Raw genomic sequence first — 12647 nt, forward strand, 5'->3', positions numbered from 1 at the left:
TGTTTTAGACTCAGTCACAAGAAGAGAAGAAAACCAGGCGTACTGGCTTCCAAGCTGTCTGATTATAAAGCCCTCAGTCTCTGTGAGACAGTTACACTGCCCTGAAGTCAGATGTTTAAAACACGCAGCAGGCTCTGTGGCCTAGCGCCCCTCTCCATTTCTCATACACAGACACCTTCAGTACCATCTAAGTCCTCACTGCCTTTTTTGGCTTTTTTTAAAACCTTCTAGAAGTTAAGATCCCTGCACTACCACGCTGTGGAGATTAACATTTGTAGGATGTGCAGATGAAGACTTAATGGCCCTGACCGGCCTCATCTGGGGCCTCACCTGCCCCTATTTAAGCTCAGGTCAGGGGTTTGGCTCTTTCCTGAGCTGGTTTGGGTGAGTGCTGATCTTCAGCTTGGTTATGTCCCTGTTTGGCTGCCCACAGCCTGAGCTCTCTGCCTGGCCATGGGGCTGCTTAGTGGTGTGTGCCCCTGGCTGAAGGTGGCAGCTGCCTCAGGGCCTGCTCTACTCAGGTACTGCAAGGCTGAGCCCTGCCCGGTGAGATCCCCGTCCTGTGGGGTGCATGGGTGCTCTGACAAAGGTAAGATCAGCTCTATGCTGTTCTTTGATAAAAAAACAAATTTCTTAATATGTTCTTTAAATTCTATGGTGTGCTTTTGCTACTATTACACTGGGGAAGTGAGATTTTGTGCCTGTGTTGTGGATATTGAGCAGTGCTTGGAGATGTTACGGTGTTCGGTCTAACTTGTGAGCACCAATAGCTTTGGTGAACTTCCTATTGATGCATTTTCTTTGAGGTATTGTTTCCATGTAGAGGGTTTGAAGCATAAGGGAAAATATGTTGCTGAAATATGGCTTGGGTGGTAACCTTTGTCATGGTCATTCTTGCTGTCCTTTTTTGAGAACATTGAACATGTGGCTTTAACTTCACGGATCTGTATGACAGTCTTGTTTGATTCCCAGATGAGTCTTGTGATGGACATGCTTGTAGGCTCTCTTCCTGATACAGGAAGAGGTCAAGACTCTCCATGAGTGTAATTGCGTGGTTCACTTACTCACCCAAAGTCATTTTGGAGTACTCCGGAGGCTGAGAGCTCTAATGGAAGGTCAGCAACTTCATTTTAGATGGCTCAAGGTCAGAGTCTGATCTAGGCTGCATTAGTGAGGAAGCACAGCAAATCTTGTAGGTTAAGTGTTTTTATTCCTTCTTGACACCACCATAACAGAACTGGAATGTACCCTTCAGAGCAATTTAATTTATTATGATCAAATGAACAGGATTTAACAAACAGGACCCTGTTTTTCGGAATTCAGTCTATTGACTGTCCCATGGTATTTTTAGTTGGTTAAATGCCTCTGGTGTTATGCTATTTTCTGTCTTAATGTGTCTCCATAGTCTGGCTGGCCAAACGGGAAAACAAAAAGCCCTCACATCAAACCCACATGTAGCCATTGAGATCTGCCTGACAGCAAGAAGAATAGCTGTGCCAATGGTTTATGGCTGTCAAATATGCCTGGAGTTAGAAGCAAAGTAGCCTAAAGCTCTCCTTCTGACATTGGAGGACAGAAATAAGTCTAAGTGTAAAGTAATCCTTTTCCTGATGCATCAGAAAAAGCCTAACAGCCTTTGCCTACTAAGCAAACAAATCTGAAAACATGGTGGTGGAGAATTGGATTGGGCACATTGCAGAGTTCTCTGTAGAAAGAAACTAATGGATAAAGTGCTGAGAGCGCTTAGCTTACATTTGGATGGAAGCTTACCTAGCATCCTGCAAGCAGACTTTCTCCCCTGCCTCCTAGAAGTGATGTAGTTGTGGCCATTGGCTCTGGGTATGTGCATAGTGGCTGTTTTTTCATCTTGCCTGCACATGCATACGCGTTGAGTCTCCTGCAAATTAGTGCTTCAGGGTTAATGAAAGAGCACTTCTAGAGCCCGTCTTTATGGACTGCTCTAATATATGAAGCTAATAAATACCAAAGTGCATGTGATTGACATTTGGGTCTCCACTAGAGTCCAAAATGTAGTTCAGCAAAAACCACCTGAAAAGAAAAGGAGGAAGTCCTAGAGGAATTCTGGGCAGAATAAGCCTAAGGATGGATTTGTGTGGAGGACAGGCTCAGGAATGTGGCTTTCCTGCTGGTAAGCCTGTTGACCTTTGTTATCCTCAGCTATCTCCATTTATAAAAATGAGGGACACTGCTAATATTAATCTTTGTAATGTGCTTTTGGCTCTCCTGGTGAGACTCTGGGTATTGTTTTCATTAATGCATGACAAGGCCCATAGGTCTCCTTGATACTAGAAGGCCAGATTTTAAAATGTTTGGATAACATTTTGAAATATGGAAGATGCAGCTTTTTGAATCTCTAGGGGTTATTATGACTCCAGAAACAACTGGGGAAAATGAGTGAATTGTTTGCTTTCAAAAATTAATAAATATTCCAAATCAGTCAGGAAGTACAAATGTAATGATCAGGAATATGAATGTAAAACCTCTTTCTGATTAGATTGAAATATATAGGGATATGAAAGAAACATGCAGAGCAGGATCTCTTCCATTATTAATGATGTTGCAGACATAATGTGTTTCTGGAAAGATACGCTCCTGATCAACAGCAGCTGGAAAACCATGAACTGCTACAATCATGGGTGAAATGCTGTGGCCTGTGAAGTGTGGGGTGGTTGGACCAAGTGGTTATAAAGAGCTACTCTGCACTTAGTAACTTGCCTTTGATTCTGTGGAAACAGTAGATAGAGCTCATAGTGAAGCAGGGCATGAAATGCAAGAAAAGCCCAGTAGATTGTGCTATCAGCCATCAAAATTGCCATCATTCTTGAGAGAACTGAGTTTCAGTGATAAAAGGGAAAACATCTATGCCTTCAGCTTATTTTCTCTTTTTATTGAGTATATTAAGTCTTGGAGAAGGTGTATAGCACCTGGGTATGTATTTCTTGTCATACTGTTGGGCTGTGGAAGTGCCTCGTGTTTAGGAACACTGGGGTGATTAAGGGCCTGGAAACCAAATCTGAAAAATTCGACTCCTGCTGCAGGTTTCATCCACAGTCTGAGCTCATCTGTTGTGTTAACCTGCGTGTAGGAGATCTCACCTACAGTATAAATGAACAATATGAGGAGGTGGAATAGATTATTGCAAGCTCAGAGTGGAGGTGCAGGGGGATGACCTGAGTGAAGCTCCAGTTCACTCATCTAATATCAGGCTCTTGAGCTCAGGCACCAAGTTAGCCTGGGTGGAGAAAATGAAAGGAGGGGAGGTTACCACTGTCTCCCTCTAACATGGAATAAAACATGCGGCTTATAACGGTTTCTCTTGCTTGAAATATAACAAAATCTGTCCTTTGGGGGAAATGGAAATCAGATCTGGTGAAATGCCTTTGAAGATAAGAAATGTCTCTCTGCATAAAGAGCCTGGCCTAGCTGGGCCTAGCCCTCGTGGGCCTTCAGGTAACCCTGTAAGCAGCCAGCCAGACTGCCTCCTGCCCCAGCAGCACTCCCTTGGTAGCTGCTTTTGGGGTAATTGCTTGCTTAGGTTTTATGGGTGGACTAAAACTGGTCTGTATAAGCAGACTTGTAGAAAAGAGCAAATTGTCAACACTAATGGATTTTATAATCATTACCATTTCTAATTGCATTTATAGTGTTTTAGGAGAATACCAGCTAACAGAGCCACATTTGAGATGTTTGAATGAAAGCTGAAGATTGTACAGTAATGTTTGAGATAGTTCATTGTTAGGCATCACTAGGAACCCTATTTTTTGTCCATGTTTAATGCTACTGATTTAGCAATCAGCAGTCCCTTCAAATTGCATCAGTGTGTCTAAATCTAAGGCATAGGTTTCCTCAAAATTTGAAGTTTGAGCTCTTTAAAGTTTATGCATTGTCAAGACAACTTATGAAAGCATATAGTGTAACACAAGGTAAGAATGATGTTTGTTTTACATCTGCTTAGTGAGGCTAAGGAGAGCCCAAGAAGCCAAATGGGGGGACCAGTGCTCTGAAGATATCAATTTTTAGTTAATTCTATGCTAGGGTAAGATGGAACAGTGCTATTTTCCCTATTTCCCAGTTTTTGTACCTGTAAAATGGGGACAGCAACAAGTGTCCTTTGTAAAACAGCTCAGGTCCCTCTGAGCACAGCAAGCCACGAACAGGGGTTGTGTAGTGGTGCAGAGGTGGAGGAAGGCACTTCAGCACAGCCAAGCCTTTTAAACTCAGCTGGCACAAGTAGGCTGCTCACATCTGGAGTTGCTGGTGCCCCAGCGATACCCCAGGAGCCCTACTGAAAGCTGAAGCTAAGCATGTATAAATGTAGTTGCTGAATTTGGACCTTGTACTTGAATTCTGGTGTCTAGAGGTTGCTTTTCAGAGTTTCTCAGGGCTCAGGCCTGCTGTTGTATTTTTATAACAATAGTTTGTGTGTTTTGGCAGTTAAGGTAAATTACATCACTTTACTCTTTCCACATTTTATTTACCTCATTTCCTTTTCTAAAAATACACAAAAGATGACTATTCAGAGTATAAGGCACACTTGATACGAGTCTGAAATCAGATGCAGAAAAGCCAGCAGCCCCTTGTCCTCCACTTTGTTTAAAACACATCACCCACATCACACCCCACAAATAGATGCTGCTTGTGAAAGGCTGAGGTAGGAACCGCCCCAGGCTGCTCTGAAGAAGCAAAGGAAGGAGGATGGAAAGCAGGAAAGGAGAGGGGGCCTTCAGCTTCCTCTCTGGGAGGAAGGCTATGCCAGTGGGAGGAACCAGGCTCTCCGCCCCGCCACGCTCTGTGGAGCTGCCCCAAGAGCAGCTCTCTGCTGTCTTCTGCAGTTGCCTCCAGTCTATCTTGGATGGTTTCTAGCCTATTGTGTGCCCATACTGTAAAGGTTTGTGTATATTTGAACCTCCACCATCTTTTTGAAGAAGGAATATGGATCCCTTCGGAGCTGGTTGCCATCCTCTTCTTCTGGAGGTTTGTGCTCTGCCACGGGCATGGAGCTCCAGCATGTGGCTGCTTATCTCTGCTCTAGCACAGATCAGCAACAACAGTGTTTTGAGCTAAGCTGGCTGACTTTGCCTGAGAGTTGGGGAGGGATTATGTTTTTCCCACCCCAGAAGAATCTGGAAAAGGTTTTTTGGTCTCAGCCTAAACTTCAAGCCTTCCCCAGAACCCCAAACCTAGATAGCTGCAGCTAGCACACTTGGGTGAAGAGTGGCTGTGCAGAGAGCATGAAATACAGCCTGAAGTCTGCCTTGCCATCACTCCAGTGATGCTCATTTTAGGATCTGTATATAAAGTCATGGCTGAGCTCCATAAACAGCCTGTGTCTTTAGTAGGGTCTCCCAGCAGAATGCTGCAATGGGCTAGACTAGAAGCTCATTTAGCCTGGCATTGTACTGCTCATCCTAAATAATAAATGTTACCCACTCTGGCGGTTTGTACAGATTAAAATCAATGATAGATCTCAGCAGAGAGGCAAAGTACCTCTTAAAACATTAATATTCCTCCTTTGCTGTAAAGGGATTTTGCAGAGCACTATGGTCAATGCTGTAGTCTACCTTCCAAGTGAGGAAAAAAATACAAATTCAGTGATTATTCTCAAGAGATCTTTAACCCAATCTGTTTTAGATATTTATCCCCTAAGCTTTAGATATTTGCTTAACAAGAAGCTGATATCCAAAAAGTGTTTTGGGGCTTGGAATGCGGGGTTATATTACAGACTGCCAAACCTCCAGGAAATGCACTGATGGACTGTGCTGCGATGCATTTCACTTCCAGTTCTGAATTGCGCCAACAGCTCTTGGCCAAGGAAGGTGAAAGGACTTCATGAAGTCCTGCTTCAAGTTCTGCTCCAAGCTGTGGACTAAAGTGGGTTTTTTCCCCAACCCTGACACCTGAAAGGCAGCCCTGCAGCCTCCCTCTCTGTGCTCAAGGCTTGTGTTCAGGTATAACACCGTGGCCCTGCATGTGAGTGTTAGGGAAGCACCCAAAAGGGCCTCTGCAGCCAGGGCAGTGCTGCTTTGCTGGCAGGCAGGAGATGCAATCATCTGATGTTGGTCTGGATCTGTCCTGAGCTTAGTTCTGTGCTTGTGCTGCCACCTTGGCTGAAGGCTGTGGGTTCCTTTATGGCTTGCTGCGAGTCTCCAGGCACACCCCACCTGCAGGTTCCTCCCTCTGTGCTTTGTTTGGTCTCCCTGCTGCTGAGGGCAAGAGACCACTTGGGTTTGTGAGACACCTGCCCCATGGGGTCCTGGTCCTGGTTGGTGTTTTGGGGTCACATACAAGCCAGAAGGGGCTGCATAACTTAAGGACTTCTCCATGTTGCCTTCATCACATCAGGTCTTCTACCATCACTTGTTCTCTGTGCACACTTGGTTCAGTTGCACCATTTTCTACAAGCCTTTGATTTCATTATAATGCAGCTATAAAACAGATGAAGAGTATTTATTCCAGCTACTATAAATATCGGCTGACCTTCTTTCTTCAAAGGAAGCTCACTCCTGTCTCTAGACTTTGATTTAGGATTACTTATGGAAGGCAAATAGATGCATACATCACATCATTAGGGGAAATTACATTGATATTTTGAAGTACTGCATGCAGGAAGGTTGGGATAGTGAACTTCAATGGCTGAAATAAGTAGTGGTGGAATTTTTTGTGATATGCAGCAATCTCTGGGGGAGGCTGTGTGCATATTCTGCAGGACAGAGCCCACTGGTGATGGGGACTGGTAGCTGGAAGTTTGGGCAGGGATGAGACTGGTGTAGTGATAAATGTAGCAGTGGTTAAGATCAGGGCTTGGTGTTTCTGTGGATAAATACCAGGGGATTGTGCAGGAAGTGCTGTGAGTGCAGGGTTGTGCTGAGTGAAGCAGGTGCAATGAATCTGCAAGGTGTATGGCAGAGAGCTTTGGAGGGTGATGTACAAAAAAGAGACAAAGCTGGGGTATGAGCCCCAAGTCCGGGCTGCTCAGAGCAGGAGGGATGATATTGCCACAGTCATGGCAAGAGGAAATGCACCTGGGAGCATCTTCTGAGTCCAGACCAGAACCCCAGAGGAAGAGAAGGAAGAAGACCCCCAGGAAGTCTCTGCTAGCCTGGGAAGGATGCTGTAAAGCCGAGTTCTGTGAGTGCAGATGGGGATACAGGCAAAACATGTAAGCAAGCTGAGTTGTTTGGTCCTCCGTTTTAGCCAGGCACCGGGTAGTTGGGTGCTGTACCCTGAAAATGTGGCACACGGGAAGGTGTGGCCCTGCTGGGGCTGATCCCTTGTTCCTTACCAGAGGATTCCGAGGCAAATGGATCACATTTACCTGGGAGGATTTCAACCTTGTGAATTATTAAATGCACCACCAAGGATTTGTGAAACTTTGGGAAGGACCCCAGCCTGCTCCTTGGTGACGATCGGAGCCTTGGGGTGCATTTCCTCACCCTGAATGCCGCAGTGGCTTGTTTGGGGGAACAGATGGGACTTGCCATGATGCTGCTGGCTCCCGGGGGCCCCCCGCCCGGTGGTGCATTCACCCGCACCCCCTCTTTCTGTGCCAGCCCCGAGGCTGCTGCTCCCCGCTCGGCTCCGGGCACCGAGGCAGCGACAAAGCAGGGATCGTGGCAGCCCAGCGCGGCTGTTCCCGAGCTCAGCCCATTGTTCCCCGCCGCAGCCGGGTGACAAAGGGGCTGCCACAGCCCCCGGAGCTCAGCGCCCCCATCCCGGGGATGCTGCGCCCGGCCGGGGGCGCGCAGGGCGGGGGGGACCGCGGCCGGCCCCGGAGCCCCCCCGGGGCTCTCCGGGAGGGGAGAAGGGGCCGAGGGGGCCGGGAAGCGGCTCTGCCCCCACCCCCGGGCCGGGGGGGCCGGCGTTAAGCCCAGCCCAGCCCAGGCGCCGCAGGGAGGGCGGCCCGGGCGGGGATGCGGGGCCGGGCTGGGCTCTGCCGGCCGCCCCCCGTGTGGTGCTGAGCCCCGCCGGAGCCAAGGTAAGGGGGGACGAGGGGCGAGGGGACACGGGGGGAGGATGAAAAGGGGGGGGGCTCGGTGCTCCCGCAGCCCCCCCCCGAGCTCGGGATCGGGGTCCCCGCGGTGCGGGGGGCGCTGCTGGATGCTCCCTGCCTGCCGCAGGGTGTGCGGAGCGGGGACCCGCTGCTGCCCTCGCCCTGGCGGTGCCGAGCCGGGCAGCCGGGGCTGGCCCCGCACATGGCTGGGGACAGAGGGACAGCCGGACAGCCAGCCAGCCGGACAGCGGGGCGCTGGTGCCGGCCCCAGGCCGAGCAGAGGAAACCCACAGCGCTTCCTCCCGCTTTTGTTGCCGGGCTTCGCCTGGCTTCCTCCCGGCTCCCAGAATAGCAGGCGGCATTGCTGCCTTCCCCGCATTGTTCTCGGGGTGCTTCCTCTCGCCTCGCTCTTCCTCCGGCTCCGGCCAGAAGCAGGATCGCAGCGCCCGGAGCTGCCGGGTCCTGCCCTGCCTCCTGGGGCAGCTTCTCCTGGCCCCTCGGTGTGAGTGAAGCCTGGCTGCCGTGCCCCCATTCCGTCCCCATTGCCCGGAGGAGGTTTAAACTGCACCCAAATCAACTTTTTTAGCAGCTGCTGCGTGCTCAGGGTGTGATGCTGGTGGCCTCTGCGGTGCTTTGCATGGGCTGGGGTGATGCTAGGCACTGAGCCCCTAACCCAGGCTTTCCAACCCAGCTGTAATGATGGGAAATAACCTCATGCTTCAATTTTGACCATGGTGTGCCCTCTTTTCTTATGTGGGACTAGGTGGCCCACAGCTGTGTTGGGTGTAGCTGGGGACTTGCATTGAACACCTTGATCCCGGGCAGGGGAGGTGAGCGTGCCTGTGGTGGCTGCAGGAGGAGGTCCAGGGAGGAGCTGGGTCAGGAGCTTGGGTCTGAAGCTCCCCATCCCCACCTCCTGCAGCGTGCTGGTGTTAACCAGACCCATTTGGAGGTGTTCCTGGGTCTGTGTTGGGCCAGAGGGTGGCCAGTAGCTGCTGGCTGCAGGACCGGGCTGCTTACGGGGCTTTGTTCCGTAAGCTCTTACTTAGGGTTTTACCTAATGGGAAGCAAAGAGCAGCTGAGCTCATTCTTGTAACTTTTGCAGGATTCCCAGCAGTGAAGTGGCCTTTAATCAGGTCTTATGTGGCTGCAGCTTGGGAGGTCTTTGAGCAGCAGGAGGGCACTGGCTGGAGAGCTGCTCTGTGGGCTGGGGACACTGCAGGACTTCCCTTAGGGCTGCTTCATACAGAGGTGGGGATGTGTCTAGGAACAGCTACCTGCTTTCATTTGTGGTCTCTCTTTCTTGAATGATTCCTTGAAGATCTTAAGAGCTGCTTCTGCAGGAGTTAGCAGCGCTTGCCTTAAAGATTTATATTCCCTGCAACTGTGTGTTTCCAGGTTTGGTCTGGTTTATCCCAAGATTTATCGTGCTGATTTCCTTGGACTTCAATGGGTGCAGCTGTGTCAGCCTTGATCTTTTCAGTTTGATTCTAATGTATTGAACATGTCAAAAAAAACTCAGTATGAGCATGCACTTCAGTCCATTAGAAATGTCATCTTTGTCAGAAGGCAGCAGTTGTACAGAAACCTTTCAATCCATTCAGTGCCGGAGTGCCGTAGCTTTGAACACATGAATTCCTGAGGTCTGTCACGCAGGTGACTGTTTTCCTGTGGTTTGCAATGGTGATGCTCGCTTCGTAGGTGCTGAAGCTGGGGTGTTTTTGGGCTAGTGACAAAATGTGCCCAGTGGGGCCGTGGATAGGCACCCTGGGCACAGGCCAGCCTGCCCTGAGCTGCTGGTAATTAAAGCAGTGGAGGGGAAGGGAGGCTCACTGCAGGGCTTATGCAATTTTCAAAGATCTCTTGCACATCATCCTCTTTTCTTCCTCCAGTGCTCCTTAGTGTCTGCTGAATGGCAGAGGAGGGAAGGGGATGCAAGGAGTGGGGCAAATGGCATCCCCTGGCATCAGAGGCCTGTGCCTGGTGCACCTCCAGTGGAGGTGGTGGCTCTGTGTCAGGCGCTTTTGTGAGCAGTAGTATAAATTAAAGCTCGGGGATGAGCAGGTTAGGAGGTTAATGAGATGTCTGAACGGAATTGATTTTCCATACAAACTGGCTATAATGTTTTCTTCACTTTCTCCCTGTCCCTGGGCTGCTGTGTTTCAGCAGTTGAAGGATGTAAGGAGCAGCAAAAGGGCTGGCGGCATGGGGAGTTGTGGCAAGTTGGAGAACGTGGCTGGAAAACCTCTGTCCTTCTCCCTAGGTGTGCTGACACAACTTTGGCCAGAGTAAGGGAGCTCAGGGCCCAGCTGGTGGTGTGCCAAGGGGCAGACCCCGAGTTCAGGCGACGTGGGAGCAAGGTGCAGCCTGTCCTGAGCTCCTTTGATATGAGACCTGCTTAAATCACGATTCAGACTTCACTCGTGGATTATATACCAAAAATTCTTAATTTTTAATGAAAAAGCAGTTCTGTAAGAGCTTAATACCAGGCTTCAACTTGCTGTTTTTCTAACTGTAGTGCAAGTGAAACAGTTCCCATGCTTAAAGGGGAAGCTGGAGTGAATGTAAGGGCTGCCTGCGGACAGCAGCTTTCACACAGCAGCACAATTCTTGCGTAAGGTCTCTGAGCAGCTGAGGACAGCTGTGGAGCACATGAACCCACATGGCAGGTGAGGAGGATTGAGCTGCTCAGATCACCTCACCGCTGCAGGAGGGGCTGGTGGGAGGGAGGTGTAGGCTTGGCACCTCCGCATTTGTGATCAGAGCTCAGATAAACCAATGTGTGCCACTGCCACGAGGCTGGTCGATGCTTCAAACTCTGAGGTTGTGGTTAAGTCTAGGGCTGAGTGCACTGAGTAGGTCACTACCGGGCATTACTGATAAATGAGCTGTCCCCTTATCTCATGGGCCTGGCCATCAGCGTTGTATGGCAGCAGTTAGTTATGGGAACAGTTCCTCGGCTGGCTTAGAGCATGTATATCTATTTTTTAACAGGCTAAGCAGTTTGCATCCAGTGTAATGATGAAAAGCCACAAGGAAAGCTGCTATTGTTTGGCTGCAGCCGTTTCGAAGCATTAAGCCTTCCTCTTGCCCCCAACCATAATGCATCAGTGTTCTCAGCAACTGTTAACAATTCTGTGGTTAAATGGTGTAGCTTATGGAAAGGAGGCATTTTTTGTCTCATGCTTTTTAAAGCAACACAACAAACCACCGAAACGTGGCTCCTTCAGGATTGTAATTTTTGGAAAGCGTAGATTGCACGTTGAATGCATGCAAACTGTAATTTCAGCTAGCCCTTTGTTTTTGCTTAGCCTGCTTGCAGGGTTCTTCCCCAAAATCTTCCCCCAAAGTTGGGGAAGGATGTGTTATGGTGATGCCTTCTCGGCTTAGAGCCTGACCTGGTTGGTGGTTGCAGTACGTAGAGCAGGCAAGTTTCAGGTTTTCTGCAGCTGTCACAACTTCAGCGCCAAGGAAGGGGACTTGAGTACAAAAGAAGGATGCTGAAGAGAAATGCGCTTCTACCATGGTCATCTTGTTAGCTCTTGGCTGCTTTAACAAACCACTATTAAAGCCATTGTCCAGGACCTTGTAAAGTTCCCTCAGACCTTCAGATGTCCAAAGCCCTGGCACCGAGGTCCTTCCATTCCTCTGCCAGTGCAGGAGGGGTCCCTGCTCTGTGCCTCTGGCTCACGGCTGTAATTTGTCCAAATCTGGTGAGTGCTGGGTGTGACCAGAGCTGCTATGGTGTAGTTATGGTGCCAAATGAATTAAGCTGCTGCTTTGTTGGTCTTAAGGGCATGTGTGTGATCAGTTACTGCTGGTACTGATCAGCACTGACCAGTTGAAATCATCACAGCCTGCTTGGCCGTGTTCTGCTGTGTGCCCGTGGCTTTGCAGTGGGAGGTGGGTACCCCAAACCCTCTCTAATATGTGCAAGATGTGTACCCTGCGGTTTTTCTAATGCTAATGTCTGAGCTATGCTTAGTTTCTTTGAAAGAGAATTCCACAGTCTGGTTAATCTCTGTTTATATCAATCTCTTACAATTAATCCTCTATTTTTTCAGATCCTCGTGCGTGAGGCGGTTTTAGAACCCAATCCATTTACCTTGTGTTGCGTTACAAACAACCTCCCTTTTCCTGAAAGCAGAGACAAAGCGAAAATGGACACTTGTGCGTATTCTGCAGAGCAGTGGTTATTATTCCTGTGGTGTTTACATAAAGTATTTCAGAGAATTATCTTTTCTCCCTGCAAACATTCCAAGAAAGATTACTTTCAGGGCTCATCAGTCCTGAAAAAAAAATTATAGGAAATTCAGTGATGAGAGAAAATCCAATGGTGAAATCTTGATCCTCTTGAAATTAACTGGAATCGTGAGGCCAAAATTTTGCCTGGAGTTTTACTTAAGAATTTCCTTGGAATACCGTTTGTGTGCTTCAGAGCTGTGGAATTGCACAGCTTTACTGAAATACCACTTCCCATGTGTTCCAGCTTTATTCATAAATGATCCAGCTGATTTTTCCCCCTCTTGAAATGAGGCCTAATATGATTAGGAAACTCCTGGAGTATTTTGATTGTTATTAAATCTACCATTTAAAAACATCAGCAAATAGTTGGGCACCCTTTCTCCTTATTTCC

At 48.7% G+C, this 12647-nt stretch overlaps 1 protein-coding gene across 2 annotated transcripts in view; it reads left to right on the forward strand.

Annotated features, from left to right (window-relative positions):
• The first annotated feature begins 362 nt into the window (after positions 1–362).
• FRMD4B (FERM domain containing 4B) overlaps positions 363–12647 on the forward strand; it is a 115489-nt gene continuing 103204 nt past the window's right edge. Inside the window, exon 1 of one of the 2 annotated variants that reach the window (XM_068694497.1) lies at positions 363–589. In XM_068694497.1, the coding sequence (XP_068550598.1) occupies positions 572–589 (18 nt within the window). In that variant the 5' untranslated portion in view covers positions 363–571. Of the gene's footprint in view, positions 590–7854; positions 7997–12647 lie in introns of those variants that run through there. The other variant, XM_068694499.1, reaches the window with a different exon arrangement.

The sequence above is a fragment of the Anas acuta genome, chromosome 11 (genome assembly GCF_963932015.1).
Source record: "Anas acuta chromosome 11, bAnaAcu1.1, whole genome shotgun sequence".
Taxonomy (NCBI): domain Eukaryota; kingdom Metazoa; phylum Chordata; class Aves; order Anseriformes; family Anatidae; genus Anas; species Anas acuta.